This window comes from Gallinula chloropus (genome assembly GCF_964237585.1).
Source record: "Gallinula chloropus genome assembly, chromosome: 2".
Classification (NCBI taxonomy): domain Eukaryota; kingdom Metazoa; phylum Chordata; class Aves; order Gruiformes; family Rallidae; genus Gallinula; species Gallinula chloropus.
In genome coordinates, this window is record NC_140086.1 from 65960311 (window position 1) to 65986819 (window position 26509).

General features: G+C 39.6%; 1 protein-coding gene across 1 annotated transcript in view; it reads left to right on the forward strand.

Moving 5' to 3' along the window:
• LOC311189043 (dynein axonemal heavy chain 5-like) overlaps positions 1-25735 on the forward strand; it is a gene marked incomplete at both ends in the record, with an annotated part of 160774 nt that extends 135039 nt beyond the window's left edge. Inside the window, 5 exons of the mRNA XM_084260627.1 lie at positions 1097-1285; positions 9283-9415; positions 18665-18873; positions 23939-24160; positions 25517-25735. Coding sequence (XP_084116753.1) covers positions 1097-1285; positions 9283-9415; positions 18665-18873; positions 23939-24160; positions 25517-25735 — 972 coding nt within the window. The remainder of the gene's footprint in view (positions 1-1096; positions 1286-9282; positions 9416-18664; positions 18874-23938; positions 24161-25516) is intronic.
• Positions 25736-26509: the final 774 nt, after the last annotated feature.

The window sequence follows — 26509 nt, forward strand, 5'->3', positions numbered from 1 at the left end:
GTAAATCAGTGCAGTTTCCTGGCTTTGACACAGACGCTCTTGTCTAGAGTTTCTAGATTTGCAAGCACAACAATATTACATATGGCTCTTTTTATTCTATCCTTAGAGTATATAAATATTGGCTACTAGAAGTGTCTCCTTGTATTATGCCAAATCTAATGTAAAATATGAAAATGTGAAAAATGAGAAATGGAAGATTGCTTGGCTTTGATGCTCAGTTGGAGGACAAGCCTTCCTCATTGTTGGATCAGTGATTCAAAGTTTGTAAGAGACAGTTAATGACCATAATTAAATGAGGACTTGTGAAATAAGTCACAGTACAATTCCTCCTGGAGAAGAGTTGCAATTCTCATCCTGACAATTATAGACTTACGGATATTTCAGTGGAAGTTTCTGAGCAAGCTATTATCATTCAGACAAAGGGCAGCTTTGCAGTAACTCTATGCTAGCTGTATCTTAAATAAAATAATTCAATTTGAAAAGAAGGGGAAGTAAGGACTGGGAGACCTGCACCTAAAATAGCTAAACCATAAAATATCCTGAATATATCACCAGTCATAAAATCTTCAGATAGGGGTGGTGTTTTATTCACTGGGAAGCATCCCTTATAAACCTAAGAGACTGAGTAAAACAAAATGTGTTAGAAATGGTAACTGGTCTGATTATTAGGGGCATCTACTTGAGCTGGCTAAACAGCAATAGATCTGTAGAGACAAGGAGCTAGTAGTGAGGGGTCAGTGTCTACACTGTTTCCACCAAGCTCTAGTCTGATTCAGTGGAACGAAATCAGTTTGTGTTCCTTGACAGCACTCCATGGCACAATCCAAAGCCTGCCATGGGAAGATAATCAAAAGATTGGTTAAAAAAACCTCAACACTCATATGAATGAAAATTCTATTGGTTTTGTGTAATTTAGGCTTGGTCCTTTGTCAGTTAAGTGAGTGTGCTTCCACTGACATATTAATATCTATTGTTTTATAGAGCTGAGGATTTCCTTCCTTGTTTATCCATTTTCAAGAATCCTTTCACTGATTCAAATCTAGAAGGAAATGTCTGGGTTTTTTTTTCTTCTATTTTTTTCCCATTTTACTTTAAGGTGTTTGGACTTCATCCTAATGCAGATATAACTTACCAGACTAACTTGGCTAATGAGACGTTAAGCACAATAGTGAGCATCCAGCCCAAAGACAGCAGCACTGGAGGAGGGGAAACCCGAGAAGCGGTGGTGCAGCGTCTTGCTGATGAGATGCTAGAGAAGTTACCCCCAGATTATAACCCTCATGAGGTATGTGTTGTTTTATAGGTACAGATGTTTTATGTATGCATGTTTTGTAAGCTTTATTGAGCTTCTTAAATTTAACTGACAGGTGTTTTAAAAAGATCTTAAAATTATGCATAGGGTTTTGTAAGTCTGGTTTTGTGTATTGTCTAAAATATTGCTACATTGGAAACATATATTTCAGGTGCCATAATCCACTTAATTAGTCAACTCAGCAATGTCATTGGAGACTTCAGAAAGTTCTCTTTAGTAGCTTAGAGAAGGATACTGGCGCCTCTTTTTCTGAAGGATCAATAGTTTTATACTGGTTCCAGCTGTCAATTTACCTGTTCTTATTATGATACTACCATTATGAATAATGGATTTTATCACTGAGCCTTTCATGCCTCTGATTTTTGGAGTTTGAGCCAGAACTGATATATTTGCCGATCTCTTCAGTTTTGATTAACAGTCTCATTAGGAAGAAAAATCCAGCATAAAGCACTCTTGCATCAGTTTGTAAGTAGGGTCTGGTGTCTTGCCATGTGCTTCAACAATAACTGTTAAAAACACCTAATTTCTACAATTTTATTATTTACACTTACATTTTGCACTGATATTGCTTTTGTTCCCTGGTTGCAGTCCAAGCTTATAAAGCCCCAGTATGCGGTGTTGCAGCTTGTTATGTTATACTGTATTTTCTTCTCTGGCAAACTTAGAAAGTCCACTTAGGTTACAACCAAAAGTCTTGGGGCCCTGACAATATTTTGTGTCTTCTGTTTTACTATTCGTCTCAGATGTAATACTATTTACATAAATAGCTTCTTTTCTGCTGTCATAAGTCTACTCAGAACTTCTCCTTTCATTGCCCTCTTGGCAAGCTCCTTACAGTCTGCAAGTTTTTTTGGTGAAGTTTCTTAACAGCTTTTTTCATGCAGTTATTTTTCCATTCATGCCTACTTGTATCTCTCTTTTTCTTGTCACCTGCTTATTAAAGTGATCGCCAGTGATAGTATACAAATCATTTATTTGTAGATTTTGATTTGGAATGGAGTTACTTTTCTAGTTTTCACATTATTATTGAATAGTAAATAAATATGATAAATAAATAAAATTATATATATTAAGTATGTTAAGCACACTTAATTACTAATTTAATAAATTTAATAATTTACACTTTGGATCTACACCTGTAATTTACAACTTGGATTGTTCTCAGTCCTTTTCCCTTATCCTTACTATCAGAATAAAGCTTTTTTTATGGAACTAGCTTTTTTTCCCCTAGTTTTATTCATCTCCTTCAAACTATTTTCTTTTCAATTTGCAGTAGCAATAGAATACTGAATGCCTGGGTAGCTTATATGGTTTTGCCATATTTGTAATATGTGTATTGAGCTAATTTCTTTCAATATATTTGCTAAATCCTCCAAAGGATCATTTCTTCATTCCCTTGTTGAATAGAAAACTTTTTCCTCCTGAAGAATTTGTAACACTTTGAAGACATCAATAGTTCTGAACTTATATTGTAACCAGGGGGTATTTCTGCACTCAGATTTTTCCCCTGGGGAATTTGTACAGTGCCTTTTAGTCTTGTAAAATGCACACACACTTGTTTAATCCAAATCTCACTTCCACATGGTTTGAACAACTAGTACTTTTCTCTGGCGTTTCTTCTGCTTAATCTTGGTCTCATTCACTCTCATTGCTTCTTGGCTTACTCAGTCCTGTTAACCACACATAACACAGGGAGAGTTGACCTCCCCTTTTTGGACACTTCCTTGGATGTCTTGGCTTTGAAGACAACCAGTTACGGAGCCAGGAGCTGTGGTTATGGATAAAGAGTATGGAGGGTTTCTTTTGAAAGTTCTACCTTGCACCCTTGACTCTGTTTTACTACTGTATTTGGGAAGCTTATATACTTTATCCATGTGAGTGTGTAAAAAAATCACCACCAATTATTTTCATAGCTCTTTCACTCTCATCATTCAGTAGTATGACAAGCTATTATCTTTTCTCATAGTCTGCCAATCATACATGCAGGTTTTTATTTTCTTATAAGCAATCATCTTTATAATGATGCTCACAATTAGATCTTTGCTTATGCACCACTACTCTGATATCTTCTCTGAGTTTCAAGGAAACCTCTTTTGCTTCAGTTTGCTTGACAGCTGCTCTCTTATGATTCAAGTAAGGAGATTCATGCTTGTACAGCACAAACCAAATATTAGGTATTAATATGTTAGTGTCAGCTTGCTCTCCTTCCTACCCCTGCCTCATTTTTACAGGCACAGTAGGAGGATATCCTGTTGGATCTACTTTTTCTCCCAATTACACATTGTGTAAATGTATTCTGAGCTCAGGATGCAAGTTTCTTTTATTCTTTCACCAATATGTGATATCACTGCTCCAGGTAATTTTTAGTTTTCTCAGGCTGTGTACTTCTCTTTGATTAATCACACCATTCTATTTACATGCTCTTTCTTCAATCAATGTTTCTGATGGATGACATGGTACTTTTCCACAGAAACATAAAAAATTACACTTTCTTTCTGTATCATGGTAGTCACTCTTTTGCTTTGAGATTCTGCAGAGCATCCTCTGGTCATTTTCCAACAGTTTCGGATTCTACTTCTGCAGTATTAAGAGATTTGACATTATTTCTTGTAGTTCATGATTCTTCAATATTTACTTTTTAAATTTGTGTGGTTGATTTACTCTTTCTCTTATTCTCTAGATGTTAAAACTCATTTGGGTCTTTACCAATGCTTTCTTTGTCAGAGGAGTTTTCTTTTTCTCCTATTAGTTCCCAGTTCCACATCTGTGGCAGTTGTTTACAGTGCCAGGAGTGTGGTGACCTCTACACAATAAGCAAAAAAATCTGTATCAAACATGTTTCTCATCTGAGCTGAAGCTTTGGAACCTCTTGGGTGGAGAGGGCAGGAGTAAGCTCTAAAAAAAGCTAAATTGTTAAATGAAAGTTTACATAAATTGTTTAAAAAGAGGGATGTCTAAAATACCAAGAAAAAAAAAAGTTCACTAATATATAACCAAGAATTTAATTAGTCAGAGAAGAAAAGGAGATTTAGAGTTTAGATGTTCTCTGAGGGTAGAAACATCAGAATTTCTCAGAAGCTACAAAAGAATAAGTGAATAAAATTAAACTTAAAACTATAAGGAATGAAATGGATTTTATAATTACTTGCTGTGGTGTTTGAAAGAAAGAGAATGAGATGAATTCTGTTGTTTGTCAATTTAAGTCAACATTTGGTCATTTGGGACATTATTACCTATATTCAGAACTTTATTACCTACTAGATCAGTTTAACAATCCTGAAACAAATAAAACTAATGTACTAAATTGTAAGAGACTGAGGGAATGTGTCAAAACAGAGTTCCTATGCACGCCTCATTGGATAAGAGCAGTAAAAAGAAAAACATTCATTAGTCCTAGTGGTGCAGCTTGAGTTTGCTTTTAGAATATTGTGCTCCAGTAAGGCCATGATGTCCATGTCATAGTCTTTGGAAATCCAGAGATACTCTCAGTGGGGAAAAGGGATAACAAAAATTAGGAAACAAATGAAAGTTATTAAAAGCAAAAACTCCTCAGGGAAAATGTTGGGTGCCTTTGCTATCTTTGATCAGACCGTGTGTTTGCCTTTTGAAAGTGTGGAGTGAATTTGATCAGTTAAAACCCCAGCAGACTAAGTTAGGGACCCACAGTACTGAAACCAATTATTTGCTGGCATTCAGAGCTCTGGATGCACTGTGAATCCAGAGAAAATTCAGACTGTCACACAGAGGGCTTCATTTCTCAATTATTAGCCTTTGGCAATGACTTTGGAATCAACAATTCCAAAACAGAGCAACTATTTTACCCCATGCTGCTTCTTTTGATTTTGTGTTCTTATAATGAATGCTTCCTCTCACCAGTCAAACTACTGACTCAACGTCCACCCAAAAGACTACAAGCAAAACAATTCACCTTTGCATTCTTTATCAGACTGCAGTTGGACACAAGTAGTGGAAAAGCAAAATAAACCTTCCTCCTGACCTAAAACTGTCTTCATTTTTCTCACTCCAAAGGCAGAGGCAGCGTTCTGCTTTCATAACCCCTTTTGCTTCTGGGTCTTGCCTCACAGGTAACAGAGAGATTAATGCTAAAATGATTAGGTCCAGTCAGTCCATCTGAGTGAAGACAGATGCAAGAATAAATGTCAGCCTGTCACACAGAGAGTTTTATAATGAAAATGATCCTTGCAGCTTGAAAAACAGCTTGCTAGGGAATAGCTATGGAGACATTCCAAAGACACTGCACTTTATTGGAGGCTGGCTTTTAACCCAAGTAGCACTGGGGTTTTTTCCCAAATATTTTCTGTGGTATTGATTTTGTCTTATCCTCTGCTAAGGCTATGATTATTCTGGCAAGTATTGCATGGAAATAAGAGTGCATCTGAGGACCCTGGGCCTGCGTTAGATGTTTTACTGGGGAATTTATTTTGGTCTAACTCTAGTCTGGGCCTGTGGGCTGAGAACCAATTAGTAGTTGGAGTACGTTAGACTCCCTGAAGTATAACTTTTGGGTTAGTTTAATTTGAAGGGAGCTAAGCCAGTTTGTATGCCTGGAGTTTACTTTTCAGTGCGTTTTATTTGCTTAAAAAAAAAAAAAAAGAGAGGATCTGAATTTAAACACTGAATTTAAATACTAATGTAGATGCTTTTTAAGGTGTCTCTGGTTTAATTGCCAACTCTATCAGATATAGTGGCCACCCAGCTCTAGAACTTCAGCTATTTTCTGCATATTTCACTACCCATTTCCTTTGTATACAACAGGAAAATGGTCCTTGACACCACTTATAAAGAGCTTTGGCTTGGACAGGACTTCAGTTTGTCTTTCTTATTCAGGCCTCTTATTTAGACGATCTCACAGAATGATGGACTTCCCATATATATTCTGACAAAGAGTATAGCAAGTAACCAAGTCTAATTGAAAATAATAGCATTTACTGAAAATGATAGGTCATTGGTACTATAGTAATTTGATCACTGATCATTAAATGGCATGAGTTCAGCAGCTGCTTTTCTGCTGAATGTCCTATAAAGTATGTGGTGACAAAGGAGCTGGTGACCTGAGTACAGCTAAGAAATGTGCATAGAGGAATCTGACACAGTAGGGACATGTACTGCAAAATCATGTAGACAAAGCTATTAATATTATGATTTTAGTTGCTCCTTTTAAAAATCACCTTGTTTTATGTTAGATGACAGCTGTTTGCATAATGAAAAAGAGATGACGTAAGTGGGATTTATGGAATTTGCATATTAATCTGAGAAAGGCTATTTTGGTTAGCAAGGTTTGTCTTTTGAGTTTTTTTCTGTCAGTTGGGATCTATCTCCTTATGTCATAATATATACAGCACTGGAAGTAAGTCATCTGATTGCTTGATAAGAAGTCTAATACAAAACCAGTCAATCATACTTCAGAGCTGGCATTTAAAACTAATCTTAACAGCAAGATTTTGAAGAAAGGCACTATGTTACCCCTAGTAAATCTCACTGGATATTGGGATTGATTTGTATACAGTGAGGTAGGAAGTATGTAGCTTTATTCAACTTTCATATATGTTTATGCTTCAATGCTCCAGGCTGAGTGCTGTGAACATATCTAAGATGGATTAACAATTTCTGCATTATTGGTTCGCTCCATAATTCAAAATATTGCAGATATATTTGTACATATGTGAAAAAAATCAGGAATGTTTAAATTCTGATAATTCAGTAAACAAACTGTAGATTATCAGAACAGTAATATTTTAGAATACTTCATCTTTTCTTTGTAGATTCGTAAATATTGGTATTCTTAAAAATAACCCTTTCAACAAAATCTTCCATGCAGTTTTTCTTCAAATAGGAGAAATTCTTCCTCCAAATGATCCCCAAGAAGGAACACATGCTTTGTACACTATAAAAAAGTGGATTTCTTATTTAAAGGAGAAAATGTATAGACTATATTCTTTATCATTCCTTTTTTATTAGTGCCATGCACTAAACTTCTAAAAGCTCCAGGAAAAAAAAATCAAACTTTTTTTGTTGTTTTTATTATGGCAAGAATTATCAATTCCTGTGAAATTTTCAGAAAGCAGAAGCTTTCTCTTGATTTTGTATTAAAAAAAATCAGAATGCCTCATTGTGTATTGTATCCAAAAAGGGTTTATTGTCTTATTCCTAGTTTTGTGACAGCTGATTTTAGTAGTTTTCTCTCTTTTACAGGAAGAAACGCATTAACCTCGTCTGTAAAGTGAACTGTCACACTGCAACTCATTAGCATAATTGGCTGGCATCTATTTCTTGGGCATTCTGTCTCACAAACTCATGGGGCCTTGTGATTTAAATATGATGAATAAACTTGCTGATAGCTATAGCTGTCTCACAAGGAGAATAGCATATAAGGTTGAAAAAGAGTATTTAGTGTTTTATTTGGCTTGGAGTTGAAACTTGAGTACTGGAAATTGTCAAAGCATTTATTCATTTATACTAGCAATTATAACTACTCAACTGCTGTATTTTCATGCAGAAAATTGCTACTCAATGTAATAAGATTTTTAATAATGTTTGCTATATGTATACAATGTATAGTAGACAATGTATACAATGAGATATAATAGTACATCTGGAAAAAACACAGAGTGAAATCCAGCGGACTTCTGGCCATGATGAAATAGCATTCATTATACCAAATCTTGTGGCTTCTACTTGGCTGTAGTAGAATTCCAATGATATTCTGCTCTTTGAAAGAATAGACTTTCTACCTCTGACTTTGTCTTTTGTTAGTACGATCAAAATAAGCCCTTAAATTATTAAAACAAGCTGATCCTATGGGCCAGCTCTTTTATAATAAATTAATGGCTATATAGGTATCTGGATTCAGGATCTTATTTTACTATTTAGATCTCTTTTTGGTTACAGAGTCCCCTTCCAGAATTTCACTTGTGGAGAGAAGGAGAGACTATGGCAAAGATCAGGGTTCACATTGCTTCAATGTGAAAGATGATGCACGTGGCTGAGTGGTAGCAAGCACAGAGAGAAGGCCACTGGCTTTCTGAAAGCTTAGTCATAGTGGGGAAAAACACTTGAAGTCTTAAAAGTCAAAAATTCTGGTACTGTGCAAGGTACAGGCACCGTGATTTCTGCAGATGCCACTAAATCCTCTCTCATGCACGGTTGTGTGCGGTGACCTTTGATGTACATGGAACACAGAGCGTATGCCTGAAGCATATTGTATATGCATTGTATGCCAATGTGAGACAAGGAATGCTTCTGCTACTGTTGCTGGGACATGTCCTTGAGTAACACAGACAACCAATTCTGTTTTGAAAATGTTCTTTGTTGAGTATGACTGAAGCTGTAACCCTTAAAAATTCAGAAGGCCAAAAGGCCTACAAAATGGTGCACATAATGGTGCACAGGATTCTGTGTCATCTGTATTACTATTGGGAATCTTGCCTCTCAAATAATGCATACACAAGCACCTTGTCTTATGTGTGAGTCACATGCTATTTGAAGCAGCAGCTTTTATATATCTTTGTGCTTGTTAAGTTGAACACCATTTGTAGCATTATTTCAACTCAGCAGGGCAAGAAGAGGTGAGAAAGTTCACCTAGCACAATTTGGAAACATGCAGAAGTTACAATCACACATGCTTTTTTATAGCATGAGGGTTTGTTAGAGGGTTTTTTTAAGATCTAAAACCCTGCAGCCTAACAAAGACAGAAGGAACTGCTGTGTCCCCTCAAAAAAGAGGGAACTTTCCCTCCTTAGAATGATGGAGGAGCTCCTTTTGGTAAGCTAATGAGTCACAGCGTGCTAAATCTTACAGTTGGCACAGGACTTGCATGGCCATCTGTTACAGAAAAGTTTCTGTTCTCTGGAGTTTGTGTGATACAATTGAAAAAACATCCCTTTGCTTTCAAAAATTATTGCATGGGAAACAGGAGATTAAATTTTACATTTGTTGTGCTATTCTTTAGGTGAAAGCCCAGCTTCAAAAGATGGGAGCTTTACAACCCATAAACATATTTCTCCGTCAAGAAATTGACCGCATGCAACACGTTATATCAAGAGTTCGAGCTATGCTGACTGATCTCAAATTGGCTATTGATGGTAAGTTACAACATTAAAAATCATACTAATTAAGGTGCAATATTTATTGCTAGTGATTGCTTATATGATATAACTATTTCCTCTCCTAACCTCCCTCTTTACCCCTTTCTCTTTCACTCTCTCCCTTCCCCCATTTTTTCCTTTTTCTCTCTATCATATGACCACTAATTCTGTCCCTTACAGCCTCCTGACTGCACCTCCAAGGACACTCTACCTGAATTTATTCTGTATGCTTGGGCTTCAGTATTGCAGTTCATGTCCCACAGCACTAATACACTTCTGTGATTCTCTCTAGGATCTCTAGAGCTCAGAGAAGCTGAATTGTGTGATTAGGTTCACGGGTCATGCGTCAGACTCATTTATGAAATTAAGCCGAGACATAATTATATAGAGCAAGGTAGAAGTGTTGCTGCTTAGTAATTGAGAGACAGGGCACTCAGGAGGACAGGTGGTAAAGACTCTAATTTAAGGTGAGATTTTCAATGTTCACAAAACTGGTTTTACCAAATAGGAGGTCTCTAAACTGAAGCTGAAGTGAGTGGGAGTGCCAGTTAAAGGAGAATGATAGGGTTCACCTTTTAGCCAGCACAGGAGGTTGGAAACAGTACACTCTGTCTTTCAGACACAGGAGAATTTGGCTGAAAGTGAGCAATGGCGAGTGTAGTTAAAATAAAACAAGAGTACAGGCAACTAGAAGCAGATGGAAAATTTTATCAGAAAAGGAGTGAGGAAAAAGAAGAGATGATGATGTTACCGTCTGCTTTTGTTTTCACTTTCCATTTTGCTCATCTGCAAGAGTTGAAATATCCAGGAAGGAAAGCATACTGTTGAGCAGCCAGGCTTCTTGAATTAACAATCGCTGAAAATGAAGCAGGGACAGTGTGGTTCCACTGGTTAAGATCTCCGTGACCTCCGCTGTCCTCCAGCAGAGGCAGAAAATGTCTGAGACAGCAAACTGTCCCCACAGACATGGGGAGTGCCTCAAAACTGTTGCCTTTGGATACAGGTGATGGCAGTACTGTGATCTGTATTACTGGCTATTTCTAGACTTTTGACAATAAGTCTTTCATGAAGGGAGATTTTTAAAAATTGGTATTTTTGTTAAATAAAAATCAGCAAGGATTTTTCCTGTCATTTGTATGACTTACAAGGCAACGATGCATGCTTCAGAAACATCATGCCTATACCCTGAATTTAGGAAAGAAGTTCATAAGTATGCCTGAGGCTAATTAGATTCCATGTCCTGTAATAACCTATGCAAGGATCAAGCTGGGAGAAACATTTGTCTTCTGTTTTGATAGTGAGATGAAAATTTCCTTTTGTATGTGCATAGAGTCCCTTTTCTACTAAATTATAATGAAGCTTTCCATCCAAGAAAGTACTAATCTTTCCTTGATTGTGACAGGTACAGTTTAAATCTCAAAGTGTACAATATTCTGCAGAGGGGTGGATGAGTAACATAATTCATTTGCACTTAGTATTCAGTTCCACGGTAGGCACAGTCCTCTACCAGGTGTTTAATCAAGTTAATGCTGTAACTTTTGTGCACTTCTCTACAGCATATCATTTTCCTAGGGACAGGCAAGTTAAATATAGTGAAAAATTGCTCTGAAAACAAAATTGGATGTATAGTTTACAATAGCAATTAATGGCTTCTGTCAGATTTGTGATATATCAAGTACATGCCGTAGGCTATTAATTTGGGGATGGAAAGAATACTTAGGCAGTCTTTTTTTGTCTCAGCAAAGGGGGGAATCCCGAACTCTGTCATACTAGATTCTTCCCCAAAACTGGTCAACTGCAGTCTCGGATCATCTGAGGTGCTCCTTTTTCTTTACAATGAGGTAAACTGACCTGTCTGCTTAAACAGGTCATGTGAATGTGGACATCTGCCCTGGTTATGCATCTGGCTTCATGAACCTATTGAGGCCTGAGCACCTGCTTATAGCAGATCTAAACTTTCAAACTAATCTTATGTTTAAGAATATAGCACATCTTCATGTTGTGTCAGGTAGCTTTGTGAAAGGAGGTCTGAATATTTGACTCTGCAGGTTGGATGTGACTAGATGAGCCTTGTCATTTTACTGTTGCTCACTGAGTTACTTTTGAGGTAATATTAAGCCCACCTAAGTGAGAGCCCATGTGCAGCTGAACATGAGGGGTGTTGAGGGAATTAGCAGAGCCAGTTTTCTCCACAGGGCAGATAAAACTGTGTTCAGCTGTTGGGAGCGGTGAGGATGCTCAGCATGTGTTCAACATGTTTGTTGGCAGCCATGTCCCACAAGCCTGCATCTCTACCAATAAACATTGCTGCCCGGAGGGATATTTTTTTTTGGATCAAATCTTAATAATTAGATTGTAGCAGCACTCTGTACTCTCAGTTATGTCCCAACTATTAGTTCTGTTTTAATTACTTATTGATTGCCCTTTCACAGTTGGTATAATAGAGCTTCACATAAATCAGAAAACAGCGGTGATGATTGTCCTCTCAAGTGACCTAAATAGAGGCAATGTTCCAAATAGAGAAACCTTTTTAGAGACAAGGAAAAGAGCTGTTTTCTCATCTTTTCATCTGGGGATCAGTAAAACTTGGGGCTTTAAACAAAACTACAGGTTTTAATTGGTTATGAACATCAGATCTTGAACCCCTGGCAGAAGGTGAAGCGTGTTCTTTGTAGGGCAGTACACGAGCTATAGCGTTCCTGTGTATGTGCCTTATCTTCCTTCTGTGGAAGCATAAAGACCTCTGGCACAGAATACTAATACCCTGGATGTTTGTTTGGGAGCGGGCAAATGAAGATAGTTTCTTTAGATGCAGTAAAATGTAATGACCCATTAAGTTATTCCTGTTCTCTTAGAGGTTTTTGAGTAGAGGGGAACTGAATATGGCTGATCTGTGAGACTGTGTGTGTGTGTGTGTTCTCTTTAGTTCTCAATGCAAAGAAGTAGGAGTGGTAAGTGTTTTGATGGCACCTTGATGGGTCTCCTATCAGTGAAGAAACTAAGAAGAGAGATTTTGTGACAGTTTTCCCTAGTCCCCCTTGAGTGGCTTCCATGAATCTCAGCAGTGAAGCATGCTTGTAGTAACTTCACACTGAAAGTGGATATTGAATCCTTGGCAATGGAAATAAGCCCAGCTTTTAATTTGGTTTTATTTCCTGTTGGTTTTTTTTTTTTAACCTACTTAACATTCTGCTTAAGGGCTCGTCGTGAAGGAAACAAATGCTTAGCTCATTTATTTATGAGTATATCTAGATTCTACTTTGGTCATAAAACTGCATCCACTTGGCATTTGTTTCTTGTACGTTATAGCTTTGTGTTTTCAGACTAATCCTTTGGAACTGCCTACTGCATGAACAAGTGAAGGCCATACTGGAAACCTTGGATTTGTTATCCTTTCATGATACATGCCACTGCTATTTGTGCAGTGCTTGCAAAGTTAGAAGAGAGAAATCCTTTTCCTGTTAACGTATTTCCTGAGACTATAGCAATCCCTCTAAAAGATTTTACATGACTTGCAATGTGTAAAGATTTGTTTACACAGGTCCAGAAGGGTTTTTTTGTTGCATTTTTCTTAGTACTTGCAAGACAAGCATTGTACAAATACCTATGGGAGCCATAAGCAGTAAGCCCAACATAAAACACAAAAAGGTGGAATCAATACAAATAACTACTTCAGAAGTCCTCATGCCATTTGTCTTGGAGAAGCTCCACCAGGCTTTAGCAATCTTTTCCCTGCAACTGTGATATGGCACCCCTCATGTTACACAGCTAGCATATTTTCATGCATGAAGTGCACACCATTCATAACCTACATGCCAGCACTTGAAAAAAAAATCACAGATTACTTTTATCCTGCACTAAAAGAGAGGTTAGTCAGAGCTTTTGGAACAGTAGAATCAGGAACAAGGATAGTATTAAGGAGCAATGAGACTGATTTTTTTTCCTCTTTTTACCCACACTATTACATATCTTGTGCATATTCTTTACATGATGCACAAATTATATGCATAAAAACTCATTAAAATTAAGACACTAACATGTTTCAGGTATATTTTATGACAGTTTGAAGTTTGAGAAAATACAGGTGAGACTACAGGTATCACAGAGTAAAAAATTATGGGGTTTTGCATGTGTTTCTAATATGTTTGGAATTCAGTTCTATCCTGTTAATAACGAAGCCTTGAAGAATACTTATGCATTTCTCTAGTTTCTATACATCTCAGTCATTGATTTACTATCTTATCAAAAGCTATTTTGTTACCTGCTTTTAGCTCCTCACCATCCTTCTGCCATATGCTAACAGGAGTGTTAGGCTTATATGCTTCCATATTGTCATTCATATAATGATATGGTGAAACTTCATGTAGACGTGAAGTACCATATAGTTCTACATACATAACTGGAAGCACTTAGAATTCCTAAGTCATCTGTACAGACTTGTGTTAAGCCCCCAGGAGGTGAAGAGGGAGGTGAAAATTCACTTTTTCCAAGTCAGGACACTGTGATCATGACAGTAACATTTGCATCGCATTGCTGCGAGTTGTTTCTGTTGATTATACGTGGCACCTTGCAAGAAGGATGTAGATGAACTCCAAAAGAGTTGAAAGAGGCAGCCCATAATTCATTCTCATCTTTGTGGTGAAAAAAAAGCAGCTCATGAAACTTGTCTTGCCAGAGTGTGCAAGAAAGTAAACTTCACACAAAGGGAAGGAGCATGGACTCATTCCCTCTGGCTGGCTAAGTTCTGTTTTGTTTTGTAATGCGTTAAGACTGCTTATTAATACAATTTTAGTTTGGCCTATGATTTTTTTTTTACTGAAAGATCTTGTGCACTTACCTTACTGATTCTTGTAGTATGTGTGTATGTAAGTCTTGCAGGGGTCATCTCTGTATTCCACTTTTGGATGAGGATTTTATTTGAAGATGATTAAGAGTACTCAGTGAGGATGTTAATGGAATGTTACAATGGGGAATTCATATGAGGAATGAAGAGGATGGGTCTTGTGGTGTAGTTACTCTTGGCTTGGCAGCTCTTATCCATTATTTACCTCTCATCCTGATAAGGATGCCAGAATGCCTCCTGTTCTCTTTACAAAGTGTGGCATGTTATTTCTGGACTTCTTAATAAGTGTTATGCACACTAGCCATGATGCTGGCCAGGACAACTGTTTAGAAACAAACACTGCACATTTAGGACAAACTGCAGAAAATAGTTTGCCTCCTGTTCTATTGCTTTAGCTCAGCATAGAGATCTGCGTTACTTTTTGGGGGTGTGCATGGTTTTTCATCTTCAACTTATTGCTTTAGATTTTTTATTTTCAGTCCTCTGGAATGTGTAGCCAAGTGTATATGTTACTGAATCTGGTAAGTGTTCAGAACAATTTGCAAGGTTACTTTAAATTGCCTCCTTCCTGACCGAAGGAATTAGCTGTTGCAGAAAACCTGGGACTTTTGAGCTATTCTGTGTGAAAAATTGCACACTGCTCAAGTTTCTCAGTTCCTTTCATCTCTTCTGAAGAATTAAATCAGGGTATTCTGCACTGGACAATGAAGGTGGAGAAAAAACAGAAAACAGGACAGAGGCACGGGTTAGACATAGCTGAGAATACCACAGTCTTCCAGTAAAAAATGGAGAATGTTTGTACATTGCAAGGCTTAGCTGCCTGATTTACTCTTCCTGTTCTGGAGACCAGGAGCAAAAGGAGGTGACGAAATGTTGAGGGTCTTGGGATTAAAACAGTGTGATGAAGTTAAACAAACTTTTGAGAGCTTCCTGGGAATCAGTTCCCTGTGCTGAAGTGCCCAAGTGGTGCAAATGAAGGAATAAGGAAACACCCAAAAAACTGCCTGAAACAAAGAAAGCACTAGCAAGTTAGCTGCTGCTGCAAGGCAGAAAGGGAGGAGAAGTTACAAAGTTGCAAGCAAGTTGGGATTTCCTTTTCAACATGTTCAATGAGGAAGAGGCAGCTGTAACTCCACAAGTTGCTGTGGTGGAAGCAAGGAGTGACTGCTCCAATAACAAAACTTGGCTGCTTGGCAGGTAAACCTGAGTGGGGATTAAAGGCTTTTTAGATCAACTTCTATACTTGCAACTGTGACAGTCAAGAATGGAATGATGCTTTCACTGGGCTTTTTCCTCTGTGTACTCTTAAGGCTAGCTTAAAAGACTCACTGTCTATCAAGCATTGTCCTCAAGGGATAGTCTCCAATTCTATTATAATGATGTCAGCTATTGGCAAACTGTACTTGATGGAGATACTAGCTTCTTCTCATCTAATTTATATCCTACATAATTATTCCAGTTATTATTATCATCTTGATTCACATCTGTGCCTGTGGGAAGAGAATCAGCCAGTGGACTGAGCCCTTTTTGATTCATGCTGCAGTTTGAGATCCTTTTCCTTTGTTTCTAACTTTCTCTAGTCCAGATACAGGCTTTCCTACATGTGAAATTCAAAATGTAGATCCAAATTTTACAAGGTCCACAGTTTTCAGATTCAGTTTGTGGTAGATGTGGTAGTGAAAAGGGACAACTCCTTGAAATAACACAAGGTCCAAACATAGTCCATTCAAGCCAGTATGTCTGTTGAATGAGGCACCCTGAAACCAAATCAATTTAAAAGAACGGGCCAATCACTTTAATTAGCAATAGAAACTAGTTGCACTCAGAACTACATAGCTTTTTTCAGAGTATTCATGATTGGTGAGATGTGGTTTAGAGTGAAATGGTTTAAATTTAGGGTAATGGAAAAGGTGAATTCTAATTTCAAACCTGTATATATACTGGCGAAAGCTATGGTTACAGTGTGTATTATTTTGGAAGCACAGAGGTACCCTAGCTGGACTGACCTTTCATCAGCCACTTTCAGACAGGCTTTATGCTGTTCAAGAAAGGGAATATCATGAAGTAAACCCCAAAATAACCAATCTATAAACACCTGGCCCGTCTGGTTCATAGAACGTTCAAGCCTGTCATGTTAAGTTCATAGGACGTTCAGTCTCTTCATACGGTAACCAGTGCTCTGAGCTTCTCAGAAGTTAAATGTGAGAAGCACACAGCCTTGTGCAACTCATCGAATGTATCAAATATAGTTTTCCAAATGCATTTATCACCTTTCTCCAGGAAGATACCATTATTTTCCTCGTGTGTTCCTGATTTTATTTCTTACAATTAATTTTTTATTTATTATTATTTTCATTTTTATTGGAGTATTTTAGCTGCAGGAATGCATCCCAACACCCACAGATGTCATTTAGTGATGAAATTCAAGCACTGTATGCCTACTGCCAGAGCTGACACCCACTCACTAGGAATATTTATGCAGCTATATGGGCAAGGCTAGAGCTGTGAACATACCTCATCTTCAAGAACAGTCTGGCTTAGCGTTCTCAGCAGCTGCTCTGAGTCATAACAGGCAGACATCCTAAGATATTTCACCATGCTTCGGGGCAGAGGCTGGTTGTATCTCCCTACTTGAAAATCTCCAGCCTGCCCACAGGAATAGGGAAGAAAATGTGGCTCTGTCACATTGCTTGGTGCAGGAGAAAGTTGGCTGCATCAGCCTGAAAACAAAGAAGAACCACAGAGGAAAGACTTTGTTCTTAGTCTGGATGGTCATGATCCCCAGGGCTCCAACGGGACACTCTTCAGTTGTTCCCTACCCTCATTACAGTTGCTCTGATTTTGAAACCAACATGTGTTGCATGATTTTTTTCTGCCTCCAGAGTGTGAATAGAATTTATGGGCTAATATCGCATTTTTCCGAGCAAAGGTGTCATGACATAGAGTGTCTTCTTTCCTAAATGCTCATGCCTTTGGTTATATGTTGGAGAAGATTTATACTGAAAGAGAAGGTTTATTAATTGTGCTCTGAAAGATTCTCAGCTATCCCAAAACGTGATTCCACACCTGAACTACAGAGCCATTACAGAGAGTGTGTGATAGGTGGTTTCTTTTTAACATTTGCAGTTTTGTAAGTTGATGGCTTCCTAATGACATTTGTTGCACAAAAACAGGTGTGTATAAATGAGAGCCAGTCATTATCTGCTAGAAGAAAATGAAACCTATTTGCCACTGATGTATGGTAGAAAGTACTAGATTTGCACACACTGTTATATGAGCGTTTAGGGTAGTCACTGCATTGTCCTAAATTAAAAGCTGATGTTTGGTTTCTGCATGTTCTCCTTCCCCTGAACTGGGACCTGCCAACCTTAATGGAAGGAAGGGATTTGAAATGCTTACTTATTTGAGGCCACATTTTTGTACAGATACATTTGGATGGGCCATTGCAGCTCTTGTGCAGTCACTCAGACCACTTCCCTATCTTTTATGGGTCCTGTGGTAGAAGCCACCCAGTTCTGCTTGGTATCTCATGCAATCCCTGTGGAAACTGCAGCAGTTGCAAATATGACGATGCATTGAACATTGGTATTGCATGAACATTTAATTGGAATGGGGTCTACCACACCAGTTTCTACAACTTAAATTATTTTAGCTGGAATAGAGAAGACATCCTGAGGCATTGCTGTGTGCCAGCTCTCAGCACTATTGTGAATACAAACTCCTAAGGTATAGGAACCTCTGGCACATGGACCAGTGAGTGTCACTGAAAAATCATTGTCTTAGTAAATGGCAATGTGTTCATGGACACAACAGTACTGTGCATGAAATATAAGGCTATGCACTGCTGCTGCCCATCCCCCTCCCCAAAAAAAAGAAAAAAAGAAAAAGAGAACCTTGCCTCTAGGTTTATTCTATGTACTGCTTCCCACTGGGAATCTTGATAATGGAAATGTACAAAGTTATCATTAATAACAGTGAATTTCATGAATATAATCACTGTCAGTGCACGTTTAGGATAAAGATGAGTTGCAGAATACATCTCTATCATTGATCATGTATGTAGGAACCATTAAAATGTATTAAAAAATTTAAATGTGTGAATTAAATGTGAAACACAGTGTGAACATGATATTATATGTGCAGGAGAAGGAGTTGTTCTTTAAAAAAATCTTTATTTCCAATCAAAATAGCAAAAATATAATTTATTTCGTCACCTTTAACTTTCAATCTGGTCTTACAAGTTTGAGCAAATTAACTGCAAACTGATAAGGCTGTAGGGAAACCGGTGTACAATTAAGGCAAAACAAAAGAGGGTTCATTAGACTCAGAATGTCATTTGGAAGTTTTAATTACCTTTGCGAGCCAGGGGAAAGTTCATTCTGAATGTGTTACTTATCTTCCAGGAACCATAATCATGTCAGAAGAGTTGCAAGATGCTTTAGATAACATGTATGATGCTAGAATTCCAAAACTTTGGTTTAGGATTTCCTGGGAATCAGCTACTTTAGGATTTTGGTTTACTGAGCTTCTTGAAAGAAACCAGCAGTTCAGCAGCTGGCTGCAGGATGGCCGACCGAATGTCTTCTGGATGACGGGATTCTTTAATCCACAGGTAAGACTGACAGATGGATCTTTCTAACTCCTGTCTAATGGTTAAAGTACACCTTGAGAGAACGTCAGCCCGGCTCAATTGCGACTATGTGAACTGTAATCTAAATTCAACTTTTAAGAGGAATGTAGGATAAATTCACTTCATAGAATCACAGAATGGTCTGGGTTGGAAGGGACCCCAAGGATCATAGAGCTCCAACCCCCCTGCCACAGGCAGGGCCACCAACCTGCAGGCCTGGATCCACACAAGGTTGCCCAGGGACCCATCCAACCTGGCCTTGAACACCTCCAGGAACGGGGCATCCACCACCTCTCTGGGCAGCCTGTTCCAGCACCTTACCACTCACTCTGTAAAGAACTTCCCCTGTTATCTAATCTATACCTTCCCTCCTTTAGCTTTAGTCCATTCCCCCTTATCCTGCCATTGTCTACCCTTTTAAAATACCTGTTTTCTTCAACTTCTATTGAAGAAATTTTTTTGTCTGACCAAATAATGTAAGTGAAATAATGGAATGTGTCTTCTGGTTGCTTTAATTGCATCATGGAAATTGGATAAACACAACTTTTCACACTTCAGTGTTTTTCCCCCTCCTCTGTTACAGTAATCTGTTTTTCATTCATTGTATGGAAATCCCTTTGAGTACAAAACAAGGTAAGTTTCATGACTCTGACATAGGAAGAAGAGATTTGGACTTGGCTTTCCATCCTTGCAAATCTGTTCCTTGAAATGGAAGGTTTGTTATTTATACCACCCCAGAATTGTGCCAGACTTGGTCTGCAGAGACATATAAAAAAATACAGCCTCTCGTCAGCACCATCTAAAATAAAAACCTGGCACAAAATGAAACACAAAAAAGAGAACAGCTGAGAGCAGAGTTAAAAGAAGGAGAGTATACATACCTAGATGATGTGTAGTTTCTTTTGCACAGCTATCCACATTCATTAAAGCTTTTTACGATTCACAGATGTTTGTGGGAAGTGTGAGTTGTGGAAGTGAGTCATTGTGAGAGTATCCAGCCAACAGGTTTCTGTGAAGCCTTAGCAAAAAGCTATTTTAAAGATCTATTTTAATCTCAGTACTTGTTAGCAATGCAAAAGCTAGCTGAAACAGCTGCCTAGAATAGAGAAAGTAACGGTGGCAAATACTCTCTAGAGCTACTGCTGGGAAATAGCCATCTATCATCTATCCTCTCCGTGTCAGCTGTCTGCTGATACCATTTTATAGCATGGAAATGTGGTCATAGAATCCCTCAGCAAAGGGTTCCCAAGCAAAAGCGTGAAGGAGAGAAGGTGGAGCTTTAATAAAATGCTTGTGCTTCCATACTTGGTTTGTCAGCAACACATTGGTAGCGGCTCTTGAAAATATCCCGAAGTAACTTGTGCAGTGATGGGGCTGGACGCAGCCCTGGCAGGCATTTGGTTTGGTAGGTGTTTGCTTTTGTGCTACAGAGGAGCAAGAGCTGATACAGAGTTTGCACTGGCTGTGTTAGCTGGCTTTTTTTGATTTGGGGTTGTGTCCATTCTGAAATTTTGCCAGCCCAGGTTGGGCACCCTACATTTTTTTGGATACATGCATCTGGATTTCTGCCAATGTCCCTGAACAAGTTGTGATTTAGTAGACCACTACAGAAATTAAACACTTCATAACACTAAAAGTCCCTAAATACATAGTGTGCAGAGAGCAAAAACCCAGTAGGACATACACTTACCTGATTTTAAAATGTACTTCTGCTGACCATCACAAGCTTAAGAATCAGATATTTAGTGATATCATCTCCATTTTCTGTAACCCAGGCTGTGGGAGTGGCTGATTCTACCAGAAACTCACCTAAGTAGACTCCTTTCCTATTTAATTAACTATTATTTTGTTAGTAGTTACATAGGTGGGTTTAAAAATCAGCATTTCATACGTTAAGAAAATGAATTTTCATCTTCTCAGGTTGAAGTGATGAAGTATTAGTTCCAATGGCACGTTTATAAAAGTCCTTTCATTTGTGAGATGAAATGCTGCTCCTGAGTAATTTGTAATTTGCCTACTTGCATGGATCTATTTGCTTTACAGCCGATGGATAAATGCCATGGATAACACAGGACAATAAAGTAGATTTATCGCACTGGGAGAATGGGGCATCCTGGCAATAAAAAATAATATAGGACCCAACTCTGCCTTCTCCTGGACTGTTTATACACTAGGATAAATTCAGTAATTTCACAGAAATTAATCTTTATTTATAGCAATACAAATGAGAGCAGGCTCAGGCTTCTATGTAAAAGCAATCTGATTGCCTGCCTGTTTCCTCATTGGGCCAAGGTAACTGGGGTGAACAAAATGAGAAATGCCATGAATTTTCTTCTCTTCTGGAAGTTACTCTGATGTTACTGGATTTAAAAAACCTTGACACTCTATGGGTCTCATTTCTCCCTCACAGTTTACGTATTGTGTCTGGTAATGTCTGATTGTTTCCTTGTTTGCATCTCTCAATCCAGTTGCTGTCACTCGCCCTGTACATGGATCTTAAGCCCTGTGAGGCAGGACTGTCCTTCTGGTTGTATACCACTTCGCACAATGAACCCTCACCCCATTTCTAAGACCCTTAGGTGCCAAAGCAATGTGAATGCTGATAAGAATATGAAGTACAATGCCTTCATTCCTCACTGCCCTCTTAGTTCTAGCAAACCTGACATCATTTGCCCACTGTAGAAACTCACTGCAAAATAAGTGACAAACAAGAAACCTCCTAAGCAAGGTAAAGGAGGGAATATGATTGTGAGCAATAGACAAGTGATTTCCGTACTTCTTCTCACAGCTTCCATGGATGCCTGCTTCTTCCTCAGTAGAAGGTTTGGAGTTAGTTTGCTTGGTTTGTTAGAAGGCAAAGGGAGGAAGCTTTAGCAGCCTTCAGTGAACAGGCCAGGAGAAGTTCAGGAAACAGCAGGTGAAGAAAGAAGAAATAAATTGTCCCGTTTCTGACATCTCAACATGTCCCTCGCAAAAAAAAACCCAAACCAACCACACATCCACACATCCACACATCCACACATCCACACATCCACACACACACATAGAATAAACCCATACAACTAAAAAAAAAAAAAAGAAAAAAAAAAAGAAGGTCAAGATTACCAGAAAACAAAACAAATGTCATGGCAAGTGGTCCATTATGTCCCCGAAGGAGGGGTTTGGGAGGAGCCAAGACCTGAGCCTTATAGTGACACCTCAAGCCACTTGGTTCTTGCTGTTAATTGCACTGTTCACCTGCTCTGGGACACCCGTCTGGGCCTGCTGCTCACAGCCGTGGTCTTTAAGCACTGTCTAGGATTCATTCAAATGAGCAGGTGAATGTTGGAAGTCCCACTGCAGGCAGCACATAGGCCCTGTCATCTCAGTAAGGGATCTGCATCTCTACAGTCTAAATCTCATCCCTGAAGACAACTCACAGCTCTGAGCTTGCTTTTATTCCAGTGTTTCCACAGTGCCTTTGAACTGATTCCCTTAATGCAGTCATTGCTCTGTCCTGTCCTCTTCAGGCTCTTCTTTCTTTAATATTTCAGTTTATCTGGGATCCAGTAGCCCTCTGGGGCTTTCTGGCAGTGAACACTTCACGTATTTTAAACTATTGGTACTAGCATGTTAATACAAATTAAAATTCTGCAAATTAACTAGAGGGATTCTGCTTTCATTTAATGGCATTTCTGATAGAAGAACTTGGCCTTTAATCCTGTCTCCCTTAACTATATGCTAGAGTTCTCAACTCCTTCAAATGCAATTAGAATTATCTCTGCTATCACAAAACCTCTTGAAAACACTTGTCCTGGGGTCTTTGGAATTACATTAATGAGAAGCAACCAATGTCAGTTAAGTGAAACATCTGAGTTCATGAATGTCATCTCATGTTCTCACAGCTTGAAGGGTATTGTGCAGCTACAGAGTACCTAGTGTGTGCAACAAGCACTCTGGTCCCAGCAGCCAAAGATTGGCCCCTACATTCAGTAGACCAACGTGTTCATGTTTCCACAACTGACTTCTTTCCATTCATTTCACCCTAATAGTAGCTCAACAGAGCATCCTGTACTGTGAATAGTGAAGAAAAATAAAAAGCTGTCCCCAGAAACCTTTCTCCTCTGTCCTGAAACATCTTCCTTCCTAGCTGACTTTCTCAGTAAGTCCCTCTTGCTCCTGTATCTTCGATTTTTGTGTTTGACTCATTTGTGTCCCAGCTAGGAAAACGGGTTTCCATAAGTTAAAATAAGGTGTGGATCTACAGCATGGCCACTGGAAGCACAAAGCAGCCTACCCTCCTGCCTCTTCAGGGCTGAAGCACTTCTCATGCGTTGCAGCATTTGTGTGCGGACAGTAGCTAACCGGCATCTTCAGACTGGCTTCTCTTTTGACAGCTTATTGGTTGTGTAACCATATCATGAGATCATAGCTCTTCAGAGCAGAGAGTGAGTTCCCTTCTGTGCTGCTGAAGTGCTGCAAGTTTATCTTGCCAGTGTCTACAATGGGAGGTTGCTGTAGTATATTGACCCCTTTGCACCGAGCAAAGCGACAGAGGCTCTTTGCTATTTAATCGCGTGGTTTGGGCTCGTACTTCCTTTGTGTGCCCTAAAACCATTCATGGTTTGTTGACTGAAAAGCCTTTTACAATGTTGGTATGAAAAAAGATGAATAATACAGCACATGGAACACCAGCGTTGTTTGTGGCACAGCAATTACCTGTGTTGGGGAGCTCACAAAGCACAGCTGGCAGCTGTGCCGGCCTCTCTCCATCCGGCTGCTTGTAAAGCAGGTGTGTCATGTGAGGTGAGTTGTACCTGCGGCTTCTGATCTGCTCAGCAAGCAGATTTGGTGGCTTCTTAGCACCAACACATGCACACTGAGTACCTAAGAATGCGAGGTACTGGGCAAGGGTAGGAGAGCTTCACGTTTACACGACTGAATGTAGCTTTATGTGCACATAAGATTCAGGTTTTATACTGCTGATGTCACCTACATAGGAAAAAAAGAAGTTGGAAATGGGCAAATTCAAGTATTTTTTTTAAACTCTCTGTTTTGTTCTCCTCAGGGCTTCCTAACTGCTATGAGGCAAGAGACAACCCGCATGAATTTAGCAAAAGGGTGGGCACTGGACAGTGTTGTTTTACACAACGAAGTGACCAAGATGATGAAAGAAGATGTTGTTGGCCCTCCTCCTGCTGACATCGGCGGGGTTTACATACATGGGCTGCTCCTCGAAGGGGCAGGTTGGGACCGCAGAAATAGTAAGCTGGTCGAGTCGACACCAAAGGTAAGGATCAAGTGAGCATGACTGACTCTGGCATAGCGTGGTGTGCTCAGAGAACACCAGGAAACATTTCGAGTGCCTGCAGCATTGGTTTCACAGCAGGTTTTAAGAAGGTAAAACACTAGCCGAACTGGGGAAGGCAAAGACTGTTTACCTACCAGAACAGAACAAACAGGCTTCTGTCAGAAAATGAATTTAGGGTGCACAGCACTAGAGCAGAACAGATGCTGAGCTCCTTGGCTTCAGGGGTCCTAGAGGCACAGCTCTGTCTGATTAAAATTGGATAGCCCACAGTCAGCCTTCTTTTGACTGACCAAGCAGGATCCGGTCACAACTTCCAAAGCCTGGGACTGGGTTTGGTGACAGCTGCTGTGCAGGTCATTGTTTGGATGACTCAAAATCCCTGGCATTTGTTTTTGAATAGGAGGAAAAGTATTAGTTCTGGGCTTATGCTCAGTTGTTTGTGCATGGAGTTACATTTTACTGTTGAGACTAAGCAGCTTTAAAACCTAGCTATGGGGTAGTGATTAGATACTGTGGTTGCTGCCCAGGGAAGGCTGCTATAGACTTTTACCAAACTGGTGATAACTGTCCTGGAATTGGAGTTGAGGTAATTCCTCACCCTAGGTAAAACTCTTCTGTGTTGTGCTGAGAGCAAAGTCCTCCAAACCAAACCTTGCCAGCTGAAGATTCTGGTGAGAGCTGTTGCTTGATTTGTCAAAAGACACCCCCAAGCATGGTGTTTACTCAAGTGCTCTGGAGCATTTAGCAAGCCTCCGTGTTGCTCTTGGGTTTCGGTCTTTCTCTTCCCCCTCCCCCCGCATCAGTGACTGCTTTATATTGCAGGGAGATTTGAGGGGACCTAGACTGGATAAACACCTAAGGGGCACCTTGGATCTTTGAAGCTCCACTGCCAGCAGTGCAGAGCTAACAAGGAGGCCTGCTAAATGCAGCTTGGTCTTTGTAGCTCCAGTCCTGTCATTCAGGCAACAGGAGGTGGGAGAGAATGGGGAACACTAGCCAAAGGGGCAAAGGATAGGGAGAAAGGCACTGGTGTCTCCCTCCTGAACCACCCTGTCCAATTTCCATCTGCTTCCATGGCATGCAATTTTCAGAGTGTCTGCTGCTTTCTTTTCCTTCCAGGATTCTGGGCATCTGTTATCCTTGAGCTGCCACTGGCTTAAAGTTAGGGTCAGTGTGGTAGTGAGCACAGGACTTGTACTCTCACATGAACCCCCACTAGAGGTGCTGGTGCTTTTGCTGAAGCCCATCCCTGAATGTAGTTCTAACGTTTGGAGTTTGTACACCCTGTGCTGCTGCTCTGAGGCTGAGCCCCGTGCCTCTGTTGTACATCCTCAGGTGCTGTTCTCAAGCCTCCCTGTAGTCCACGTGTACGCTGTTAGCACAACGGCGCTCCCCGACCCCAGGAAGCAGCCCGGAAGTGTCTACTCCTGCCCTGTCTACAAAAAGCCTCGGAGAACTGATCTGACCTACATTTTCTCCTTGTATCTGAGGACGACGCGGAACCCCGATCACTGGACTCTACGGGGGGTTGCACTGCTCTGTAATTCAAAATAAGGACCAGCAGATAGCTGTAGAGAACAGACTGCCTAGGAAGGTCCACCTGCAGCCAGTAGTTTACTCTGTGCACAGTTCTAAGTGTCTTTACCCTTGGAGTATCAGAGAGGAAAAGGTTGCAGGTGTAAAATTTGGCAGCTGTTGTAAATCAAGCGAGAGTGTACTCGACTGGCTTGCTCATAGTGGGAACACTGGGGAAAAGGAGCTTCTGACAGTGACGACTGCTTTGACACGTATGGTGGTTCTGTAGGCGTTATCTTTTCTTACTAATACAAGACATCATAATACATTATAACATAATACAATAAACTTTGTAGTTAAAAACTCATCATCCATAGCATTATGAATGCTGTAATGACAAGTGAATTAAATGTATGGTAAAACTTTATCTGCATATAATCCAGTGCATGGTTCCTTTGGGCTTTTTTTTCCTTTTCAAATTTACTGAGTGGTTTTACAGAGACTACTATTTCCTTGTGTCCTGGTTTTGGTCAGGATGGAGTTAACTTCTTTTGTAGCAGCGGATGGAATGTTGTGTTTAGGTGTTAAAATGGAAGCAGTGCTGATAACACCTTGATGTTTTCAGTTGCTGTCAGACAGTCAAGGACTTTTTCAGCTCTTCATATTTCTCTATTCATGAGAAAGGAGGGGATGAAGCCAGGACAGGTAACCCAAACGGGCCAAAGAGAGTATTCCATGCCAATTATGTCATGCTCAGTATAAAGGGGGGCTGATGGGAGGAGGAGCAGGGGCGGCTCCAAGACACACGGTTTT